Source organism: Lathamus discolor, chromosome 3 (assembly GCF_037157495.1).
Source record: "Lathamus discolor isolate bLatDis1 chromosome 3, bLatDis1.hap1, whole genome shotgun sequence".
Classification (NCBI taxonomy): domain Eukaryota; kingdom Metazoa; phylum Chordata; class Aves; order Psittaciformes; family Psittacidae; genus Lathamus; species Lathamus discolor.
In genome coordinates, this window is record NC_088886.1 from 118,295,751 (window position 1) to 118,320,647 (window position 24,897).

The 24,897-nt window shown below is 39.3% G+C and overlaps 1 protein-coding gene across 2 annotated transcripts; it reads right to left on the bottom strand.

Annotated features, from left to right (window-relative positions):
* Positions 1 to 46: 46 nt before the first annotated feature.
* On the bottom strand, positions 47 to 24,175 carry RAB3GAP1 (RAB3 GTPase activating protein catalytic subunit 1). Of its 2 annotated transcripts, none has more exons than XM_065671317.1 (24): positions 23,950 to 24,175; positions 23,559 to 23,614; positions 22,554 to 22,629; positions 21,150 to 21,282; positions 20,858 to 20,936; positions 20,064 to 20,183; positions 19,320 to 19,485; positions 18,447 to 18,546; positions 16,819 to 16,900; positions 15,999 to 16,067; positions 15,159 to 15,232; positions 14,408 to 14,500; positions 12,833 to 13,002; positions 12,326 to 12,424; positions 11,917 to 12,089; positions 10,864 to 10,918; positions 10,245 to 10,613; positions 9,025 to 9,162; positions 7,260 to 7,487; positions 6,644 to 6,740; positions 6,451 to 6,554; positions 6,226 to 6,341; positions 4,637 to 4,739; positions 47 to 1,826 (listed from the first exon to the last, which is right to left on the bottom strand). In XM_065671317.1, the coding sequence occupies exons 1-24, from the start codon at positions 24,100 to 24,102 to the stop codon at positions 1,584 to 1,586; spliced, it is 3,096 nt and encodes a 1,031-aa protein (XP_065527389.1). In that variant the 5' UTR covers positions 24,103 to 24,175; the 3' UTR covers positions 47 to 1,583. The 2 variants fall into 2 exon arrangements, with proteins under 2 accessions (XP_065527389.1, XP_065527390.1); XM_065671318.1 differs by lacking the exon at positions 23,950 to 24,175 and adding an exon at positions 23,699 to 23,897.
* Between the last annotated feature and the right edge of the window lie 722 nt (positions 24,176 to 24,897).

The following is a 24,897-nucleotide window of genomic DNA, read 5'->3' on the forward strand; positions in this document are numbered from 1 at the left end:
AGAGCCTGATAGATAACTGTGAAGGAATTTCAAGTTTCTACAGCCATTACAAGGTACCATACTTTAATGTAAATTTTACGAAGACAGCACAGTCAGGAGAGAAGGAAACAAGGAGAATCAGGGAATAAGTTAAAGATTGCACTGGACTAATTACTAAATAATTTAAAGAAGCTACACAGTTAAACAACAGCTACAATGGTCTTTGTCTTTCTCATCATTTTCATCAGAGGCATTTCCCTCAGGTAAACACAAACAGCCTGGAAAACTAATTCTTGACAAGATCTTCTCTGTAGAAAATTAACTCTTCTTTATCCTGAACATTTTTTTTTAGTATGTGATACAGCTTAATCTGAGGGAAATACTCTTGCACCTCACCCCTATCCTCTCAGAAGTTTTAGGGTAACATCTGGAACCTTGCTACTTGAGGTAGAACTTAGCTGTCTATACTTAATGTAGTCACAGTCATAAACAATGCTGTTCCTAGGTCAAGTTATGCAGGGATGGCATTTAGAAAGTATTTAGAACAAATCATTGCTGGTACACAATGAAGTCTGCGAGTCACTACTAAGTCTGGATTTATTCCATAATGTCAACAATACTGTAGCTGGTTTTACATTTCAGTTTGTAAAATGATGCTAATCTTTTGCCAATTCTCATTAAAACACATGAAGATCACGGTGAAGCAACATTGGCACATACACATGGTAGTGTTTGCACGATATCCACTGGGGTTAGTTTCCAGCAGGGGATAGAATTGTCTCACCATATCAGATCAGACACACATACTGCATTCCAACAGACTCTGTACATACCATCAAGTTGCTTGCAGTAAAACACCTCCATGCCTGTCCTTTGTGTCCAGCTTTGCCCCTCACAGGCAGGGAAGGGCATAAAGCATCCAAAACCACCAGTGATCCACCTCACCGTATCAGGTTTATGGCCCCAAATCTATTTATTTCTGTCTGGGAGAAGTGCCGAAGACAAGATCTTTTTGGACAACTGCTGTGCTGCTAGAAGAGTTTAACATGAACTAGAAGGTACTGTATGTTTGAAATAAAAATAAGGCTACTGTAGAAGCACTTGCAACTTAGTGATTAACCAAAAAATACTGGGCTCAATACTTATAATTAGCAATAAATACAAATTACTTAGTATTTGCACATCAATTTAAGTAGATTACTGTCACTTGATAAAGTCTGATTAAGAACTGTAAAGCAGCACGTTCTGCATGAATTCCAAGATGCAGTATTTGCATACAGCCCATTCATGGCCTTTAGTAAACAAGCTAATGCAAAATAAAATAATAGACTCCCTTTGGACAGAGAGGAAATTGCAAAGCTTTCATCCCCAAAGATCTGATCAGGACTACTCATGAAGCCATTCCACACCTCCAAGTTAAGAGCTGCTTACAGGCATCCTTGACTGTCAGCTTCAGTTCTGTTCTTGGGAATATGACACTCTGTCCTTAAAAACAACTGTTTTTCTCCTCACCACAAGCCAGTTGATCTGCAACGTTCCTTTTCCCCAAAGGAAAACTAAGGGCGTGCTGCTTGTGAAGACACACATGACCGCAGCCCAAGCCATCAGAAGAATGTTGTATCTGCTGAAAAGGCACCTGCAAGTCGGAAGTCCTCCTTGGTCAGCACGCTGTACATGCGCTGGGGCAGGGGTTTGGAGTAAGGGGCCGGGCGGGGGACAGTTGTGCGCAGAATCACCTCCCGGCCCGTAGGTGGTGGGAAGTCTGCAACACCCCCGATGTTGGGTCGTCGCTCCTCTGCTGGACCCGATCTCCTCAAGTCCTCGTCAAGCGGAGGCACTGCAGAAACCTTAAGTAAGAGCAGGGGTGTAACTACAGGGCAAGCTGTCTCGCAACATTAGGATTCAGAAAATGTCTCTTAAGAGGGAAGAGAGAAGGTTAGAAATGGTAAACACATCAGAAGGTGCTAGGGGTACACAGAGCAAGACACTAATGGGATGTCAAGAAATAAACTGCACACAGCCAAATGGAAGAAATTCTATGTGTGGATGGTGAAGCCCAGCCCAGATCAAGCTCCTGGTTTTTTGGCATCATGAAGCAAGAGGTTTGATCAGACAAAATGACCCCTTCACAATCAGGGCTCTCTCCTCAGCCCCCTGTGGCTGCACAAGGCCAAGCCAGCCTCATTTTAAAAACAGTGCCACCACTGCAGTCTTGATAGTCACCTGCCTTTTCAAAGTACTACTTGGATAGGTGCTTTCCATGACCAGAAAGAGGCTTGCCAAAATTACACTACAGACCAAGTAAGACACTGCACCAATCTCCATTGACACTCATTGCTTCAGCCAGCAAGCGGCAACACTGAATAGTGGAAGAACAGCTGGCATGCTCCATGCCAGTCCAGTAAAAATTCCCTAATTATACGTACATATGTATGCACCCCCATGCCCTAACAGGCACACAACTCAAGACTGGCAGCGGCACCAAGGTGTGGCAGAGCCCACTGGACGTCCCTCCTAGCCCCTCAGCAACCCCTCTGTGCTCCCCAGGAGCAGCAGGACCCAGTGTTGCTCAGCTCTGTGGCCTGTGCAGGAACAGTTCCAGGAAGCCTATGAAGAAGATACTCCCTGTGCTACACTTCTTCATGCAGTGACCCCAGTTCTTCCTCAAACCTCTCTGCATGTCTGTCCAAAAAGTTCAGTAGTTTCTGGGATCCAAACTGCAGCATGCAGGTCCTGTGCGTCACTGCCTCCCCGCCAAAACATCTGGCTGTTCCAAGCAACAAAATACAGTGACGGCAGCAGAAGAATATAAAGGGCATGGCCACCTATTTCAGCATCAGAAATTGTTAATGTTCACTTGAAGAAATTACTTTGGGTTGGTGTTAGGTTTTCATAGATTTCTCTTTCTTTTCACTACCTTTTAGGCTCTAAAAAATAAAGTCTGTGAATGAGGAAAAACCATTCTGGAAACACAAAACTTTTTACGCTTAATATGTAAACAATGGTACAAACTAACTCAGGCTGCTGTACTGTATCTACCAAAAGGTTCAACTCTATGAAGCTAGGGAAGATGAGTGGGAAACGAGGGACAAAGTCGGTTACCTCATCAGAAGATTCAGTCAGCTTGGAAAGGGATGAGAAAAGAACCAGTGATGAAAGACAGAAACAAAGGCAAGTCAGAGGTGACTTACAAGAGGTTAGAAGGAGATTGTAGGTTTAAGAGACATCATGCACTCTACTCCCAAGAACATGCACTTGCTATCATAATTTTCCTGATAAGATTTGATAAAAAAAAAATTTTACACAACTCAGAGAAGAGTCCAGGTTCTACATGTAACGAACACGGAACTAACTTCTGTTTACCAAAAAACTCTCTTCTAAAGTAAATCATGGTAGATGAAACACGGGGTGGGTTTTGTACCAAGTTTGCCCCTGTCCCACTAGAAGGCTTAATTAAGAACCACCAGCTCCTAGTGATAAGGACCTGTAACCTAGCCTTAGTTACTGATGTTCCAAAAAAGATAAAACCCTAGAAATTTACATTATCAAGCATTAATGCTAGAAACATTTACTCAGCTTTAAAACCAGAATGCCTCAATATTAAAAAGGCAAGCACATACACATGCACACAGAGGGGCCAATCTTGGGCTCTACAGGGAAGCCCAAGTGTGGCTGGCTGACATGTTGAGGTGTTCAACCACATTTTCTGTAAGACTAGAGGGATAAAACAAATGTTCTGATTTTCATTTCTCAGAATAACTATGGTCTGTTTTCAGAATGGCCCTTTTTATGCTGAGTTGCAAAACACAGATTATTATAAAAGCATCCATACCTTGAAAGTGTTTAAAAATTGACATTTTTTTAACAGCAATGATTTCCATATAGGATTTCAGGCTCTAAGATGTCTGCAACACTATGCTACCTTTATTACCACTGTAGTGAAATTTTAGTTAGATAATCTGATGCTATGAGCAGGTGTAATTCTGTGAAAATTGGCAACTGGCAGCTAATGCAGTCCAAGAAGTTTTGAAATCAGTAATTTTAGAGCTAATTTTTACAAAGACTGCTTAAGAGAAAAAGGAATATTTATACCAATGTCAGCTGGGGAAGGGTTTCCAGAAAACAGGTGTGACGCTGGCAGTGTGTAAACTGAAGGTAAAGTTGTACTGAAAAGAGCCTGAATCTTCCAAGGCACCCTGGTTTTTGCAGAAGAAATCTCAAGTATTCCAAGTGTAAGCCTTAGTTGAAAAGTTATTCCTAAAATACTATTACGACGTGTTTCTCTACATTCCTATGTGAAGCAATCAACACACTTGATTATTCTTGCTGTGATGTTGCATATACCATGTAACTGGAGCAAAACAGAAATTTGTGCCATAATAGCATTACTGATGTCACCATTTGAAGTAAAACAAACATAATGGTACCTCCATCTACCCAGCTGGCTTTAAGTGTCTGACATCCCAGGTCACTTCTTTCATCCTGTAAGGTTCCACTATTGCCAAAATCATGCTGAATATCACAAAAAAACCTTCAAGCACATTTATGACAATACATGCGTATATGCAGACAAAATAAACTGGCATCATATGATAAGTTGTTGCCTCATACTGCTGAAATTAGAGGTGTCAGCAAAAACAGTCAAGCTTGCTCTTACCCTCTGAGCATTCACAAACAGCTTGTGAATAATGCTGCCAGCAGGTCCTCTTCCTGCACCAACAACTGACACTTCTGGCTGCTCCAGGAGACAGTTTACAAATCTGAGTGTACAAGTGATTGAGAAGGAAAAAGGACTGTTTAATTTTCAGCTGTATCTAGTTTGCTCATCTAAAACCAGAACTGTTTCCTGTGAGGAGCTCTCCACCCAGTACCCAGCAAGAACTGGTAGACATTCACAGAAGTTCTCTGTTCTAAAAGCGTAAGGAAAACAAAAACCCTGATGGTTACCTCGACCTCCCTCAGCCTTCACTCGGTTCCCTCCTACTTTGTAGCATTCTTTCACGCTAATACAAGCTGCTTTCTTTCACAGTTAATGTAGGTCAAATCTAAACTGAACAAAACAGCCTCCCACGTAGGTCAGGAAAGACAGAATTACTGGGCTGCTTGCACTGCAACTCCAGCAACAGGCAGAGCCAGGCTGCAGATAAGGCTCTGACAGGCCATCTCATCTCAAGTAACTGTAAATGGAACCCAGGCTCCTAATGCAGATGTTTAAATACAACATGACAAGCTTTCGTGGTGTCAGCCATACAGGGGGATGACAAGAAAGCTGGAGAGGGAATTTTCACATGGGCAGATAGTGACAGGAAAGGGGGAATTGCTTTAAAACTGGAAGAGGGGAGATTTAGATTAGATATTAGGAAGAAGTTCTTCCCTGTAAGAACGGTGAGACACTGGAACAGGTTGCCCAGGAAAACTGTGGCTGCCCCATCCCTGGAAGTGTTCAAGGCCAGGTTGGACTGGGCTTGGAGCAACCTGGTCTAGTGGAAGGTGTATCTGCCTGTGGCAGAGGGGGACAGAACTAGATGACCTTCAAAGTCCCTTCCAAACCAAACAATTCTATGATTCTATGGCTACTCTCAAGAAGCTGATTACCCCCATCACCGCAGGGTACGCAGTTCCAAACAAGATTATTTTGAGCATAACGATGTTATTTTGGTCAGACATCACTGCTCTGAACTCCCAACATGAGCTACTAAAATGCCATCTCTCCCTGTCATCCCTCCCCCAGCACAGCAGTGAGAAGTTAACATGGGTTTTTTAAAATTACGTATTAGTCATCTTCAGCAATAAGTGAATAATCTGTCAGCAGGTAGCGAAGCAGTGAAACATGACTTGTTGCTTGTCATTCACATGGTTCCTAGTAGTGTGTTTCAGTAAGAAAATGTAAGAAATACTATAAGAAAATGTAACTTTGGGGAAGTATTTCATTCCATGTTAGTTATGGAAAATACTAAATCCCTAGTCCTTCTAATTTTACCTCTTCTGTAACAAAGTTCATTAAATATACCTTACACATACATGAAAAAATATAAATGAAATCCCCAGGATTGTCAGGATAAAAACAAATTCCATTAAAATAATCTGTACTGGATGTTGTCAAAGAGACGGTTACTTAGAGAAGCATTTAGGATACCCACACCTAACGTCTCTAGGTAGCCTAGGGACAGGGACAGCTAATGTTTAAAGTTACTAAATAGCACTCTTCAGTATTTCTGGAAGGTAGGAGAAAAGGGAATCAGTCACCTTTGCAGATCTTCTTTCTCCTCCTCATTTTCACATTTCTCTACCCCAAATTTTGCTTTCAGAGACCTGGCCCTGGCAATGATGGCTTCCACGCTCATGATCTGTGCAATGATTTCCTGCGAGAGTTTCATAAAACAAAAAATTAGAAAGCTGTTCTTTTAGCACTCCTGGGAACAGTGTAAATACCTATTTGGTTTTCAGCCCCAACCTGTACAAAAGCCTTACTTCCAACTTCTTGTCCTCTGGACTGGGAAATCGTAGAACTTTACTGGAATGGGATATTATCTGCTTAATAATCTTCTTAACTGAAGATATATCTTCTAGTGCTTCTATTAGAAGGAAAAGAAACAAAGAAGTTGTAATTATTGCACCAGTGTTAACGCTAAAATATCTTGATAATTTATTAAACATCATTTACCTTCTTCCTTTACCTTGAGTACAGCTGCATGGATGATGCAAGGCAGGAGATGCCTTGCAAGGTCAGCTGGTTTCTGAACTGCAAGGTAATGAAGCACCTAAAACATCAGAATATTTTATATATTAGCCATCAGAACTACTTCCCAAAGATAAGGTTAACTATAAAAGATGGGCACCTGCAGCAAAGAATTCACAAGAAAGGAGCACCATTGTAAGACAAGACTCAGTACACAGTTTGACATGAATTCTGTGATTGATTATAGTCCCAAAAGGTTAGAATGAAACTAAACTATATTTTAGGAACACTTTTGCTTCCCATCACATACATATAGATAAAAATTTGGTTTATTTACTAATAATTCAAAGAAATACCTAATAGAGTTTATGATTTACTGTGAATACACCATTTTAGATATTTCAAACATACTGTTGTACAGCACCAAGAATTTCAGAACCATGTTCTAAGAATATCTAACCCTAAGCCATGTACAAATCAGTTTAATAACTCCAAGAATATAGTGCAACAACTTGTTACTGTTTAAGTCTTCCAAGAGGAAGAAGAAACAAGTGTTATAAGCATTACAAGTCAGACTACCACTAGCCATGGAGATTTTTACCTTCTCTGCCTCTCTCGTGTCATCGAAGAGTCTCTTTTGCCTCCGGGCTGGAACTGGTTTGGCTGTTTCCCAGGCCTCCACCCACATGTTGCTGGGAATCTTCATTCGGGCACTCAGCTCGCCCTTAATTACTATATTCCCCTTTTCATCAACCACTTCCTCTTCAATATAATCCCGAGGGGAGTACCACCTCACAAAATCCTCCAAACAACAGCCAGGATTAGCTGCCTGGAATGAAGAGGAGATAAAATTTGTGTCTGAAAAATCCCATAAAGCCAGGATAACCTGTATAGAAAGCAATAGGGTTCAGTGGGCAGAGCATAGGCTAGAAGGAAACACTCTGGGAATTCGGCTTATAGTCACCAGACCTGGGAGAGTGAGGGAATAAAGCATAAACCAAGATGACAGCAAGGGGTAAAACACACACCATCAACAAAACCAAAGAAACCTTTATCAATTATTTCTTACAATATCAAAATTATGCTCCTAAGGCAAGCTTCTGTCTGGTACCTGACATACAATAAATATGAATTTTCACTATTGTTTCAATGTATAAGCTTATAATGTTAAAGACTTAGATAAAAACAGCCTGAGTCTAAAAGAAATACTGGGCTGCATGAATATGGTTTCAGCACTGACTTTCCACCTTGTAACACTCCAGTAACAAAATTCACCTTTTCTTCTTCCTTTAAAAAGGAACTTAAAAAAAAAATAAATCTCTCCCTATCGAAACCAACTTCATTTCTCATAGATGCAATGTCGACACAAATACATCCATGCATAGGTCTAGAACATAAAAGGAAAAAGTTTTCTGCTCCATGTTCCTATCAAGAACTCACTTCTACTTCTGATTATGGTTCTATATTCTTGAGTTTTCAGATCACCTGCACCATAGAAATAAAACTCCTACATATACATGACATGTCACTGTTAATAAACTGATTCTGACATGTTATATTCTTACTCTACAGTACATCTGTATCCTTTTACTACAGAGTAACACTACAATAATTAGCAACATTATATATATATATAATTTCATGACAGAACTTCCAATCTTTTCAGAGTGAGATCCTTTGATGACAGCAGTGCTCTTAGCTCCCCCTGCAGAGCTCAGAAAGGAAATAGATCAAATTGCCAAAACCACAGCTAGTCCAGTTTGACGAACAGCTGTATAAAACTTCTAAATAGTGGTAACATACCCTTCTTACTGAACAAAACAACTTCAACTACACATAAAAATGATGTCCACGTCCCCAAATCCAAATACAGAATTATGTGTCAATAGATGTGGTTTTTTATTTTACCACCTTTACATTTTATCCTTTTGAAGTCTGATTAAAGGCGCATTTAGAACTAGACACAGGTAAGAGAGACAGTAAAGGAAATCTACAAGGCAGTGGGATGCAGGTACATGTGATGTTGATTCAGGACTCCGAGGCAGAGTTTTCTTCTGACATCATTTTGCATGGGTTTGTCCAAGTTTCCAATTCCCAATCTTTCAGCTCTAAGTTTTGTTGGTGTTTTTCCCTTCCCACAGACATTCTGCATATATAATGGAACATTACAGCGCAACAGGCTAGATAAAACTGTTAGAACAATTCAAAGTCTATCAGTAGGGTTTTAGTTTCAATTTAAACTATTAAGAAACTGTTTTATGGAGGATAAAAGCCAAACAACATTTGTCAGAAAAACCTTCAAACTGTTCAACATGAGCAAGAGTCTGAGAAGAAAGCAGTCTCACAGAATTTTTAAGTAGTAGTACCTTAAAAGACTCCATATCTGAGAGCAAGCAGGCACTCTGCATGCGTGCCCGAAGATGAGCACCTTCTGCTGATGTCCCTAGTTTTGCCAGTACCTCGGACTGTTCTTCCAGCAAATCTTCAGTCATGGGCGCTGGTTCCTGTAACATGGAAAAAGTTTATGAATAGCCTCTTGGAGACTTAGCCCATATTAAGGAAAAGGGACTGGAAAGCTCCCCGTCACCAAAAGTTCATTCAACTTTATTTGTACTCAAAGGAAATAACCATAACTTTCTATGCTTAAATTGTTTATCCTAAAGCTGTGCATTGGAAGATGACACTAAACAAAAAAAAGAAGCTAAAAAGAAACAGCTGGAGTATGAAGTAACACTTTCAGGATATATTGTTAAAATGACAAAGCCCTGATCAAGTGCAGGAAGCATTTGCCTGATATTGTTTTGTTGAGATGGATAAAAATCCACCTAAAGCAATGTAGAATTTTTGTTGTTGCCACTGTCAGCATGTAATTAATTGACACTATTTTGCCTGCCTACACTGTGCTCATGCTTTCACCCACACAAAGCAACATTCACTAAAACCAGTTTCTCCCAAGTGAATGAGAAATACTGTATTCTCCATGCAGACTGACTCCAAATGACTTCCTCTGATGCCAGCACTTCCTATTTCATTTCTAGTCACTCTGCAAGAAAGTCTGTATCAGGTAATAGTTCTACTTGTTTGATGATAAACCTGCTTTAGACAATGGTACCAAAACCTGATGACTACGGCTTTTAGATAAGAGTTGAGAAAGTAGCAGCAAATCTGATCCAATACTCTAGCCAGTTAGCTAGAAATCTTCAGGGTGGAAGGCCCACAGCAGTTCCTACTTTACAGGAAACAAAGTAAGGAAATGATGGAAAATGCCTTTAGAGCTGGAAATAAAAAGAAACCTAAATTTAAGGCAAGCAAGACAGCTTAAGTCGTATTTTAAAAAGAATTGTTTTGAGTGAAATTTGGTAAAAAGACCCATTCTCAAATAAAAAAAGAGCATGTGAGATTTCTATTTAACAACCTCATCAAGTTTTAAAAATGGAAGCCAAGACCTTAGGCCAAAAATACTTACCAATTCTAGTAACAGATAAAGCTAATAATCTGCAAACTACATACAATTTCACAATCTTAGGTATGAGCCATACTGTATGAGAGTCATAATGCACATCTGGCTCGGCTCTTGCTACCTAACCTGTGTTATTGGAATGTAGAGAGGCTCTCCTGGATGCAGCAGTGTCAGCTTCCCATGCGGATGCAAACGACCTTCTGGTTTTAGGTTTACAGGCTCTTTGTTGCCTTCTTTTGCTCCTCCTTTCTTTCCATTTTCCTGCCCATTTCCTTTAAGATCTTCTGTGTCACTTAGACATTCAAAAAATTCCTCTTCACTGTCACTCCACGATTCCCAAGATTTGCCAACTTCTTTTTCCTTGTCGGGATTATCTCCAGAGTGGTCTGCTCCTTTTCCAGCATCACCAGAAGTACCACCAGGTGAACGATCAGGCATGCTCCCCCTTTTCCCCTCATCTCTTGCTTTCTTTCTTTCAATGCAACAGTTTAACATCTAACAAGGGGGGAAAAACAAAAACCAATGTCAGAAAAACTTGTCGAGTCCCCAGAAATCTCTTACAATTCTAAAAGATAACAATTATATTGAACTTGTTGCTATAATATTTTCCCAAGAAAAGAAATCCAGACCCAAGAACACAAGCATAATTAAATCCACAGCAACAACATATTTAGCTAAAAATTGCTATGAATTTGACAGTTTCCTTAGGAAAAAGAAAAATCATTCTTAAATTTGGGATATTTACCTGAAGTTTCTGATGCAGTAAACAACATCTCAGATCTGGAGGGCCATTAGCTAATCTAACAAAAGGCAGAAGTGTAACCATTAGCAATTATAAAGTCGGATCTTTCACACATATGTGGTCTTAAATCATATGAAATACAAAAGAGGGACAAATATCCACATTGAACCCACCCCCACCATTTCAACTGTGCGGCTCTTTTATGTTCTCAGCAGAAAAGGTAGTGACTGAACAAGCTCAGAGATTAAACTACATTTATTTTCTAGAGGTCATTTCTGAAGCTCAGAGATATTCACACTGGCATGGAACAGACACACTGCATTCCTGGTCAGTTTGTCATTTGAATGTTTTCAAAGAAAAATTAAGCACCTTTGACTTTACTTTTAAATCTGCAGTGATACAGTGGGGAGATCTGTATATATTTCAGTTTCTATTTTATCCCTTAGTGTAACTACGTAGAAGTACAAACTAGTTAACAAATGGCCAGTCCATCCCATCCCATTAAAAAAGGATGTATTTCTGTTCTACACTGATGCCTTATCTTGACAGAATTCTTCATTCAGTCTGCAACAAGCTCTACTATAGCAGACATAACCTGGAAGGGCTGGAATACTTGAGACAGCATTAGCTGCCTGCAAAGGCTAATACACCAGCAGGAACTTGGAACAGCTTCCTTAGAAAAATGGTGAAACTCCACCACAAAGCTAAGGTGTTTCTGTCCATATTAGCTCCTTCCTTTGTATTTAAATAATACAAACTGGAAGCCAAGCATTTGGATAAGCTCTGGGTTTTTTTCTCCACCCTCATTCACACAGCGAATGAGCTCTTTACCTTGAGCTTTCCCAAGCATTGTGAAGTTTTCAAAATAAGGCACAGGTGCTCTTCCCTACTCTCTACCCTTTCTAGTTTTAAGGAAGAGTAGGGTAGTAAAAATAGAGAATAACATTTGCAACTTGGAAAACAAGCCAGTATGCTTCATAAGTCATAGTGAACTCACTCTGTTCTTGAAAGAGAGAATATTTTCTGTGACAAAACAGCAACAAAAAAAAGTCTTACCCTGGAATAAGGTAGTTGTTCTCCCATCTGTAGCGCATTTCTAACACAAATTCTTGCCAAAGATGTGCTACTCCTTTTACTCCTCCATGGTAGAAGTTTATCATACAAAGACATAAAGCTAGCTTGTAAGTCAGACTATCAGAAGGAGCAGATTTAAACTGACTGAAGAGATTCTATGTAAAAAATAAAGCAGAAAATACAGGAACAATGGCATTTTTTGCAAAGTTATATGATCTTTCCTGTTTGTCAGTACAAGTGGCTAACTAACAAAAAACAAAACCCCACAATTACTACCAAGAGATTCCTCTTTCCAAAAATTATCTATTACAAGACAGGGCAACCACAGCAGAGTCTGTATGAACACACTCAAAACTGCGCTCTCATTCTCACGAGTGCCAGTCAAACTTACATAATCTTCACTCTCTGGAGGAGGGTTGTTTCCTGCTGAAGTATTACTTCTGCTTTCAAATCCATCTGCAAGTTTGTCAGCAGCATCAGGAAATAAGAACTTGAATAAACAAAAAGAAATCCAAACTTCCATCAGTTTTTTTCCCCTGCTTTTCCCACTTTCTCCATAAAGCTACTGCTGGTTACATACCAGGAATCTTTTAATTAAAACTGTTAGCAGAGTTCGTTTCCTGTCCACTTATATTGAACAGAATTGTAACAACTTTGGCTGTTTCAAGAAACTGATAAAGGCAATTCAAATAATGGAAAGGACAAACACTTTATAATTCTGCTACGAATGGTAAGCGAAACCGTACAATGACGGAATGGTTTGGGGTTAGGAAGGGCCTTACATTTCAGCTTGTTCTAACCCCCCTCCATGGGCAGGGACAAAAAAAAAAAAAATGCAGCAGTGGAAGCATGAAATACATGTCTTATATGAACTGGCTGTGCACGGACGCTCACTTACCAGAAGAACAGTGTTCAGAACTTCATTGTTTAAAGGTGATTCATCTACACCTCTGTGTTTGCGAATTTTTTTCTTTGCACTGTGAACCATATTTGTGACTGATAGTTTATGGATTGGGACTGGTGCTGGCTCTGTGAGCTTCGACAGAGCATGGGTAATATCAGCAACGTCTATAAAATAAAATAAGACCAATCAAAACATAACACCACAAGACCATCTCTCTTTAAACATTCACCCGCCATATTCAGTCTGTTTATCGTGCATTGATTTTTAACACCCTGTTACCAGAGCTACATCCCTGTGCTGTCAGGTTCCATATCCAATATTCACTATTCTTGCCCACAAAGCAGAATGAAGTCAAAAAGAAGACACAGACTGCCCTTGATTTAATTTACTGAATGAAGTCTTGACTGAGTTGGTTGTATTGTGCCTGCCACCTACAGTAATAGTGCTGCATACTTGCAGACAATTACTGGCAGAATATCAGCAAAACCCTGCTGAAGAACCAGTGTTTAAACTTTGTTTATACCAATGAATCCATCGTAGGTAACAAAGACTGCTCAAGCATATGATAAAGCTTCAGATAAGCCTTAAATAAATCCAGTATTAATCACTACATATGTATGACCTTACATGGTATAAGCATAATTCTGTTTTAGAGTCCTCAGGTAAAGTAGTCAAAACATTTTTTTCCAGAGTTGCTGCTGGTAAACTTTAGAATCTCTCTTACAATAAAATAACCACTTTTTAAAAGAGGCAGACAAATTTAAATTAATAATTACCAGCAGCCTGGATAATCTCATCTTGGCAAACATTTCAAGAGAATTAAGAGGTAAAGAGGGCTAAAGAGGCTGTATGTCAAGTACTGGAAGTAACAGATATCTTAAAAAGGTATTATGATGAGTAGGGTAACTAGTGAGCTATTTCAAAACTAAGACCAAGTATAACCAAAGAAAACACATTTATACAGGCCTTATTTGGAGGGAAGAAAAGGCAACGAGGCAGGAAGGAAGGGAAAGTTCACTATATACAGCAAGAAAAGCAAAATAATGGGACACAAACACCAAAAGGATGTCAGTATCGAGACTGTTGGTATAAAGTCTGAACTGTTGGTCAGATAATTCTGGTTTGTTTGGGGTTTTTTTTCCCCCTTAAAATTCCTTAAAACAGAGAGTATGTCAGCAAAGCCTTTCGAACAGATTAAAGACTTTTTAAACTGTTCAAACATGCACCATGCTGTACTTCAAAAAGCAGAAAAACAGTTTAAAATACAAAAATACACACTAGTCAAATTTCAAACTCTAGTTTTCCAGTCAGGGAAATAAAAAAACAAAACAACACAACAACTGTAACAGAGGCAAAAGTCCTCTGGAACTTTGGGAGCTAAGCTTGCCTAGATTTCATGAGACCTTATACCAAGTAGCACTGACCAGAAAATTCCTAGGAGTATTACAGAAAATGCTTAAGAGATTTAAATATAAATGCTGATTGATCCCAAGTCAGGAGAAGGGGACAGGGAACATAAAACAACATGTAACAATTAAATAACACAAATCAACAAGATTTTAGTTTTACCTTTTCCTTCCTCTTCAAATGCAGACCTCCCAAGTATCTCATCAGTAGACTCCTTCCGACGGCAAAGCTTGAAGAATTCAGTGAGAAAGTCACCTATAAAAAAAAAAACAAAACTTTGTTTCTCAGCAGCTACTCTATTAAAAATCTCACTGAACAATATGCTCACTCTCAAACTGATTCCCGAGGGACACTAAATTTTATCTTTTCATCTGAAAGAACACAGTAATTTATTCTGAACCACCTGATTTAAGCTTAGGAAAATGCACACCTAACCAGCTACCAGCCACCTCTGCAGAGCACAGCTCTGCAGGCAGTTTACTCCACCCAAAGCAAGATGAAGGTTCTGCAACATATTATCTGTTTGTCTGCACAGCTCTCCAGTTGTACCAATCCTGCCTGTCAGATTGATTCAGCTAAGGAAATGGATATATGCAGAAGGTACTTCATGAAATGTAAAGATACTAGGAAATCTGATTTTCACAGAACACACAGTAAATGCTTACTCTCTGGAATCTGGTGAAGTAAAAACAGCAATGACGTTTACAGTACACAGATGCAAAATAACTTAAAAAGAAACTTAACTTTTTTGCAAAGCTCATCTTCTTAAAAAAGAAGCCCAAAATACTGTCCACTCAAAAAAGTAATGGGAGTGAGGAAGCAGAAGTCATTAGGTAATCAACAATTCAGTCCTAAATTCACAACTGAATAGCTTAAAAGCTGTAAGAGAAGATAGAGAATGCTGACGTCTTACCCAACAGACACTGAGGGTTATCTGCTTTTCTGACTCTCACGGACCACTGGGGCGCTTGAAGAGGATCCAGGTCACTTTGAAGGGAAAAAAAAAAGAAAAGAAATGAACAACAACAACAAAATACCAACCAACCTTCACAAGTGTCATGCTGTCCCCACAAGTATGCAAGAGGTAAGTATCAAGTTCTCAGTAAACATAATGTCATAGCCAGTTAACCCATGGCAGCCGTTAATATATACTACATTACCTAGGAAAACATGACAAACACTAAAATGCAAGCAAGAATCCCTGTTCTCATGCACACACATAATATGATTAAGAAACACAGGAGAACAATTCAGTTACAATTAAGTTGTCTTTTTGGAAAGTGTACTAATGTTAAAAACTAATTTCTGCATTAATGAAAACATAAACCACTTCCCTCTCTCCATTTCTTAAGTATCAGTATACACTGATACAAGTCCTTCCTCTTTAGGAGACATAGCAGAAAATCTTGATAATAGTTTTTGGGAGATGAATGTCAAATGGTTAATTTTTTTTGCTTTCCGTGTCAGACTATCATTTTTACTGAGAAAGATACAAAACACTAAATTTTTAAGTCTAGTATTAAAATATGCCTTAAAAAAATTAAGTGTATGTTCTGTTGAGATTACAATACAATATTTTCTCACACTGAAATGTTTCCCCAAATGTATGTTCTATCAACAGACCCTAGCATTCCTTAAAATGCGTTCTCTTTCACACACAAAGCCATGCACTACACTTCAGACATCACTAAAATGGAGTAGTTAACAAATAAAGTACCATTCTAGATATTTGCAATTCAGACAAAATACTTACGAATAAACGTCATTTTCAACAATTATACCTTCCATTAGGTGAGGCCATGTAGTAGCTAAATGAAGCTCACTGAAACAAAACAAGATTTAAATCTTTAAAGTGTTAAGATCTTGACAGGTATTTGTGATGGTTTGTATTTAAGTCCCTTTATGTATTTTGCAGCATCATCCAGAAATTAGTTTTCTTGCTGCATGCATCCTGTTGGTTATTCTACAGTATGCCACCCAGGACTGCACTAAACTTTATTAGTACCTGCCATACAGGACTACATACAACTCCTCTACAAAAGGGGAGATTGTGCATTGTGTTCTAGGTATCCAGGTACAGAGGAAAAAACAACGTTCATGAGTTGCCTACAGCATTACACACTGTCTAATACATTAAAATTATTTTTAGATTTGCTGAGTGGTGATGGGGGTGTTAAGAAAACAACATGGTGAGATTGTAATGACTCCGTTCACAGGGTCTGTCAATTTAAGTCTTCTACAAACATCAAGATAAAAAAGAGTAGGTTCAACCCTTGAATGAAGGCACACAATTTTAAAAGTTTATCTCCAGTTCAGGTATATTTCAGTATAACAGTATCAGAGATAAATTGAGTTTATGGTGAAAAATTTATCACCAACAGAAATGCTGAATATTAGACAATTTTGCAAAAGGTCTTATTTGCTATTAGACCACTATTTTATACAGATGTTTCTCAAGTACTTGAATAATTAAATATCTGCTAGGGACATACTAAGTGTATGAGATAAAAATGAAATAACATACCTCTAAGTCATCCATTAAGGAAGTTCAGTTTTCTGAACCCCTATCTTACCTAATAGGATCCTCACAGGCACCAAGTGGTAACTTCCCAAACTCCAAGCCTCCAACTTCTCCCCCAACTAGAGCATCTATATCTAAACACAGATCAATACATATAGGATTTATGGAATATTTTAAGCAGCATTATCATCCTAATTTTGCAGTAAAAAGACAGTAGCATGTAGGATGCCCAGAGAACAGCTAAGCAGCTAAGGTGACAAAGCTATGAAAACACAATCCTAGCATACAAAGTAATTGTTTCCAGAAGTAATAATGCAATGGGACACCCAAAAAGACACATAAAATTCTTGTATCTGTGTTGAGGGGAGGGTTTTCCCTTCATACAGGCAACGATGTCTATAAAGGCAGCATTAAAGAGTAAATGTTGGTACAAGAACAGGCATGAATTTGCCATAAAAATATTTAGGCAGAAAAATCAGTTCCAAACAGAAAAGGAAGACCCCACATGAGCAACTCTGCAAGAGTGAAAGAACAACTCCTTTTAAAAGGCTGACAATTTTATGAAAAGACTTAACCCAATGATCTGGAAGATTCTTTGTAATCTCAGATACTTAAAGATGCCTCCCAGCTTCCTCAGCCACTTCCCATGTTATCTCCCAAATACATAATCTAAAAATAGACAGTCTTCACTGAACAAAAATTTAAATGGGTAATAATGCATTGCAATGTCATTACAATAATGTTATTACAGCATCTGGTCCTTGATTGTAAATGCATCTGGCAAACTGTTTATATACAAAATAAGTGAGATATTAGAACAGATAAAGTATCTGGCTAACTTAATTACATAATTTCTTCTTCAGAGAAGATAAAAGACATTTAAATTATTTGATTGTATTTGAGAAGAGCCAATTGAGTGACGATAATAAAGTATGGGTCTAGTTCTTCACAGTGAACACAAAACCACAACTGCATGTAGCAACAGTAGATTTGTTTACCTTCGAGCTAGAAGATTATTTTCTGATGCTATCTATATAGAAGTAAGTCTGCTAAAAACAAATCCTTGATACCTGAGGAAGACAGTGTTACCACCAAGCAAGCATACGATAGTTCACTGTAAGAGCACCAAGTGGGCTAACTCACTCTTTTTTCTAAATAGCACCAGTATGGCATAAACTTATCATCAAACCTGGTAGATGTACTTCAGATTCAGAACTACACATTTTCCCATTGTTAATACCCTTAAATAATTAAGTATTAAAATAATTTACTTTATGGAAATAATTGAAAAATAGTCCTGTGACCCATTAGTACCTACTAGAACATGAATTCAAATGTTTCCCTAAGGAATTCAGGGCACAATTCCTTACAGATCCACAGGCAGTCACCCCTTTCTCTCCAAATAGATACTATCATTTTAGAAGTATCGCTGTATCTCTGCATATTAATAAAAAAGCATATTTCTAGGCACAACCCTAACCAGAACACCTGTTATAATCATAAGCCAGACACTATTTCAGAGCAGTTTTAAGCATCTTAGGGAGTAGGATGGTACTTAGTTGTAACTGCAGCCTTTCCTAGTAACACAGAAAATGTTTTAATCTTCTGGAAAGATACACAAGCATCTTCTTTAGCGCTGATTGTTTAACATCAGTTATTCTGAGGACACAAATCTCCTACCTGGTGGCTGCTGCGGCCAGAAATACTGCTGCCAATCTTGAAGCACATACGTAAGCCGAATAGCCATGCTAACAGGAGGCAGCGGTGTTAAAGGGCATCCCTTGAAAATAGTAATGAAAAAAATCAGTGTAAGGAATACATCATCTCAAACACTCCAGGCCTTAACATAAATTAGTTATGATAGCTTGTTTTAGAGCTAATTTTATCAGAACTGCAATATCCCAAGTATTACTAGTAAAGCTATTGCTCAACACAACACCCACAGGTAAAACACACGAGTCATTCATATGCTCCATTTCACTGGTAATTCCAAGATAACTGACCCAGAACACATTAGATTTTCATTAAGGATTTCTTTTCCTCAGTCTTTTGATGAGACTGCTGACTACCAATAGTAGTTGTGAAGCATCGCAGTCAGCCCTAATACTCCGTAAGTAAGCAGTCCACTCAGACTCCTCACGCTTTAGCATGTTGTTATGCACTCTTAACTTAGCTTGGGCAGCTACAAAGTATCAAAATAGGAAAAAAACCAAAACCACTCCTACCCTCACTTCTTTTATATAGCAAAATAGTTTGTTTGGGGGGGCAGGAAAGAAAGCTTTGTTACAAGGAGACTAAAACGGACATAGTTTTTCACATGCTAGTGAAAAACAAAAATGAATGAAGGTGGCAACACTGAGAAATTAAACCCATACCAATTTTCACTTTTTATCACTAGATACTGGCGATATCTGGAAAAAGACTTGGTTGGTATCAGCAGTGGAAGTACCATCTTTACAAAAATAAAATCCCAAGACAGAAGTAAACCTACAAGCAATCAGGTAATAAAATAATTATGCTTTGTATCGATGACATACATTCAAGCAAACTTACAATCTTGGATTTGAAAACATCCAGCAATCCTGATAAATGAGTATACTGGTTTGGCACTTTGCGAAGATGAACCATTTCAAAGTCAGTTCGAACTCCCGGACCCTGACATTCTCCAACATACATTCTCCGCCATTTATGATGTATTTGCACAAATAGTGGTACCTGACTACAAAACATTAATATCTCGGGTTATTTAAAACATCATACTGTCTTGTAGCCTCTAAAACCAGGTAAATATTTTAACATAATTCCATATTCTTTAGAATATATTTTCTCTTAGTGGAACACAGTTTAAAACACTTAATAGGAATCAAATTAAAATACTATTAACTTCAGCATTAAATGGAATGCCTAACAAATTGTCATAAGCACAGCCCTACCCAGAACTTCAGTTACCTAATTTTCAGTCTAAGTATTTTTTGAGGAAGATTAGAAAGTTACTGTTTCTACACAGAGGGAAGAAATCCTCTTCCAAACATTATACCTGTTACTCCAAAAACTTCTAGCAGTTTTTAAAAGCCTTTAAGGTTTTTAAACAATAATGAATATAAACAGCATGTTGATTCAATCTTAAAAAAAAAATAAAAAAAATCCCACGGAAACTTTAAAAAACATCTGTAACATTATGGTGCCAATACAACAAACTCTGAATGTCTTTTGCTAACAATTTAATACTTGTTCCTCATAACAGTAGTATGCTAGAGTTTTACCCAGACATGTAAGAAGGTTTATGCTTTCACCTACCATCCAGTGTTCCCCAATGCAATGGAAATGGAGCTCAGCAAGAGGTTACATTTGGATTCACTGAGAACTGCATCGTTATTTGCAGCTGGAGCAATAACCACAAACTCACGTAAGCCATACCTTAAGAGAAAGAAAAAAACACACATTCCTGGTTTTTAGCAATCCAGCTGGAACAGATTTTTTAAAAATATTTTAATCCAGGTAACCTAATTATCACCAACATATTGCGGAATCTTTTATTTTGATGCGAGTACCTGTTTCAGAGAGGACAAGAACTAAGCGGGCATAAAACGCTGCAGATTCTCAAATCACAAAGTAACAGAGCTCAACAGCATTCAAACACTGTACTCGAAATAATGTGATGACCTCCAGGTCTATCAGTCCTGCAGGTTTTTTTAGTTTATGGTAATAACAACGTTAACTATGTATACACAATCTCTCTAGAACAATGCCATAATGTGCCAAAGTTTTTCATTACTAAGAATGTGGTGGTGGTTGTTTCTTTAAGTACTGCACCCTTCCCTTTTAAGAATACATCTAAATATTACAAATAGAAAAGCTTGGTTAGTGTGTGAAATTCAGAAAAAAAACAACATTTAGGGGGGACATAAGAAAAAAAAAAAAGATAGGCCCACTATGGTGGGCTTTTTTCACACTCCTGTGTCTAGTACAAAGAATCATTTTACTTCATCTTTAACTTCTGATGGAAAAAACTTGCAAGTGACTGTGTCAGCAAAAACGATTTTTCCATTGCTATGCCTATTTCTATTAAAGATAAGAGGCAGCATACATACCATCTTACTAGACAATGAGCTCTAGGAGGAAAGTCATTGTTCATGCACAGCAAGTCCTGCATAGGCAGAGGAAGGGCATCTAAAAAAGAAATTGATACACAAGAAAACATCAGCATCCATTCAGCCGACTTAAAATTATATTAGCGATTTTTTGAATACAAAGCATATTAACAGCAAAACATCACATCACACCCATCAGATCCCAGAAAAATTCACACAGAAGCAAATCAACACACTGTAAATTCCACACTCTGAAATATCTTTACAGGTATGTAAGAGAACTATCACCTACCTTCCACCAGTTCTTCCTTCCCGTCTTTGTCACTGGGTTCTTGTACAAGATAATGATGGGTAATTGAGAATTTGAAGTCTGCGAATGAAATTTCATCTGATTTTTCTTCCCATGTTCCTGTGGTGTATACACCCTGCATATAAAGAAAAGCTATTATTTGATCACATAAATTTAAACTAACATTCATAAGCCTTAAAAAGTGTATTACCGACACGATCTATAATATTTATACACCTTTTTCTGCAGTTAAGTATTTATTACTAAATAGCTAAGCACGATTTAATTTAAAAATAAGAAATTCTCAAAGCACTTCATTATGAAGGCAGCTGAATGCTAAAACCCATGCTGCCAATAATCATGTTAATTTCAAGGACCATGTATTCCCAAAGAAGTCTGCAGAATTAGATGGCAAAAAAGTGGCAGGTAAATCCTCTCATACACAACTCTGCATCTTATGCACACGCACCCTCAACTTTGCCCAAAGACAGGAGTTTCCCACCTGGGACTCTATCTATACCATTCCATGCAAATGCTACTTCGATATTTATTTTTTAATATGCTTTCACTGATACATGAATTTTTTTTTTAATGATCTGCAAAACTTCTGTGTGTCAGCATAGGAAAGTTTCTAGGGGAAAAAAAAAGAAGAGAACATCGTTATACAGAACTGTATGCTGCTACTAAAACAAATCAACTTGGATAACCCTTCAATCTGTAAAGTGTGCCTTCTCCCTAGGAATTAAGAAGAGAAGTCTGGTCTAGGAAAGAAGACACACTGGAATACACTGACAGCTAAGGTTGAAAAGTAGTTTATTAGGTAACACATGAATTCTCTGTACCTTTACTAAAATTAAGAACTGTAAAATTCCTCTGGAAACACAGTAGACATCCAGTCCAGCACAGCTGAATATATTTGCACTAGTATGCAGAAGAGCACAGCAATTTCCTCTGCATTTTACAAGACTGAGAAAGCCCTACAAAGGCTCTAATTAGACTTTGAAAAAAAGCCACTCCGATTTGTAAAACATACTGAGTCACAAGTAGGACTATGCAAACCTCAACTGTATGCATGTGAGGTGTGACAAAGGCACATGGCAGGGCAAAAGAATTCCTTCAGAATTTAGAACAGTTTCAACCACACTTCCAGATTCAAAACAAGGGGGAGTGAAAGGGGGGAATCACTAGGCCGTATATGAAGATCCAGGTTTACCAGGGAAATAGCCTGTTTGGCAGACAGCCCACCAATAAATTTGCAAGCATCTGTGAAATTGCCATTCTTACAAGTGAAATTCCCCAGTAGAAATCATTATCTGCCACACCTAAGAAAATAGCAACACATGTAATAGACACATATTACTAGTTAGTAATTCAAATTCCAAAGAAAATTCAGAAGCAGTAACTGACCTTTTCTAGAGGTTTGCCTGAAGAAATTCCAATAAGTTTCCAGTCATTCAATACTTCTTCTATTTTTGAAATAAATCTATTAGGGAGAAGGGAAAGGCATTAACATTTGCTGAACAGTAAACTTGTATTATAATTCAGCTACCTAAAAAGCAGGCTATACGTTGTCCTACTATAGAATTCCCTTAAAAAAAAAAAAAAAAACAAACCCCCCCCCCAAAAAAAAACCCAAAAACCTAAAGAAAAAACAATAACCCCCCCCCCCAACAAACTATCAGAATAAAAACAGAACAATTGCTTCCTTGTACAAATAAAATGGCCCTCCTATGTTTACATTTCAAGTGACAGTCACTTTTAGCAACTGCTATGAGCATGCTTAAAGTGGTTATAGAATCTCACCATTCTGGGGGTTGGATTTCTTTTTCCTGGTTATTGCAGCATATTACTTTTAATACACACTGTTGTTTCTCCATTGACAGGCAAAATGCATTTAAGACAAAATTATAAACTAAATTCTGATTTCAAACAGTGCTTAGAATCTCTATCTCCTTTTGTCAAAGACATCATCACTTGAAAAAGCATCTTAAAAAAATGTTAAGACTGTAAGAGCACTCTTCACCTTTAATTTTCGTGCATGTTGTTAACTTTCAAAGACTTCAGCTGTAAGATAACTATTTTAATAATAAGAAGAAGATACTTAAAACCCACATAAGCCTTCTAGATGCTTATTCCAATCCCTTGCAAACAGACAGCAAACCAGAGCTTTGTCTAAGTTCAGGAACAGCTTGGCTAGATCCTCTTAACCAACTCATCAGTGACAGCCTCAGTCTCGGCCGCAGAGACAAGCCGGAACGGCCGTGACGAGGCTCCGGGTGCCGCGGGCATCGGCCGGCGCGGCCTCCAGCGGCACAGGGGACTGGTCCCCTCGGCAGGAGCGGCCGGGACAGACACGGCAGAGACCCGCTATCCCCTCGCCGTGACGGGCACAGAACTAGCGGCAGCACCTACCTCTCCCACTCGGAGGCGGTGGTGAAATCCGTGATCTCAAACACCTCCGACTCGGGCTGCGGGGAAAAAGGGGGAGAAGCAATGAGCGGGGAGACTGCCACGACGAAGCGCACAGGGAAAGAGATGGGGAGAACACTCACTTCGCTGTCCGCCGCCATCTTGTGCCGCTGTCGGAACCCCCCGGCCCCGCGCCCAGAGGCTCTCGGGAAGGCGGCGGCGGGCGGTGCGAGCCGAGCCGAGCCGCCCCGCCCCGGGGCCGGTCGCCACAGCGCCGTTTCACGCTCTGGCAGCGGGGTATCGCTGTGCCCCCCTTCCCGCTGCCCTCCCGCGCTCGCGGCTGGCTGAAACGCCTCACGGGCGCTGCCGAAGAGCCGCCTGCTGGGGTGTTTACCTCAGGGAGATGTGAAGCTGGGGCCTGGGTTGGTCCCAGAGACTCTCCGGCTCCGTCAAGGACAGCCCGAGAGGGTAAACGAGGTGCTCTACTGGCTGGGTCGCAGTGTGCCCGGAGTACAGGGACGCGAGTGGTGTCACAGCTTGGCAGCATGAGGCCGGCTGTGCACGCACTTGCAAGTGTGTAAGTAATAAATACACTCCCTTTCCAGTCACCCGGGAGCTGACGTGTACCCCCGGGCCTGGAGCATCCGGGTTCAGCCTAAAACGAAGCCACTGCGCCTCCCACCCCTCCGTTGTGCAACCCGGGGACGTCCTCCAGGTACTTCTGGCACCCAGCAAACCAGTTTCCTTCAAACCCAGCTAAGCTCAGACTGACCGCGACTGCTTTTATCCTTTCTTCTGCCGGAGCAAAGCCTGCTACCTTAAAAAACAAACAAAACCCCTCAGAAACACTCAGAAAACCAACCAACCAATCAAACAAAAGGTATCCTTGAAGTCTGCAGCTTAAAGGTGCCAGAAAGGATATGAAAAACTATTAATGGGCAACGTTTAGATGAGGGGCCTGAATGCAGCTAAAATTACTTTGACATAGATAACACTAAAAATGACTTAGATAAGATACTAAAAGATGGAGGTAAACAGAAGGGATAAGCATGCTTTGCTTATGTTGGAATAAGTGACTCGTGATTAAGAGCTGAAAATGCCACCGTTCAGTTCAGCTGTGCTTGTTTTCATAGCTCACTGCTGCTCTTTGAATTGAACTCCAACCACAGCGCCTTCGGGGGGGCGTGACGGGGACGGGACGAGGACGACAGTTGCCTTAGCAACATCGTGTAAACTCAACAGCCCCGTGTAGCAGGAGCTATCCGGAGGATGTGCCTGCTGAAGGGCCGGCTTCATTAATAACGGCTGCGTGCTCTGGAGTCAGAAAAACGTGCCGAAAACA

Bases quoted from the DNA above. Each gene is read 5' to 3' on its own strand.
- RAB3GAP1 (XM_065671317.1), bottom strand. From the start codon at position 24,102: ATGCTGCCAAGCTGTGACACCACTCGCGTCCCTGTACTCCGGGCACAC. The intron at 6,555-6,643 runs GTAAATGATGTT...TCCTTCTAATAG, and splicing joins ACTCAAGGTAAAGGAAGAAG to AAGCACTAGAAGATATATCT. The intron at 4,740-6,225 runs GTGACTGATTCC...TTGTACACTCAG, and splicing joins GAGAAAGAAGATCTGCAAAG to ATTTGTAAACTGTCTCCTGG.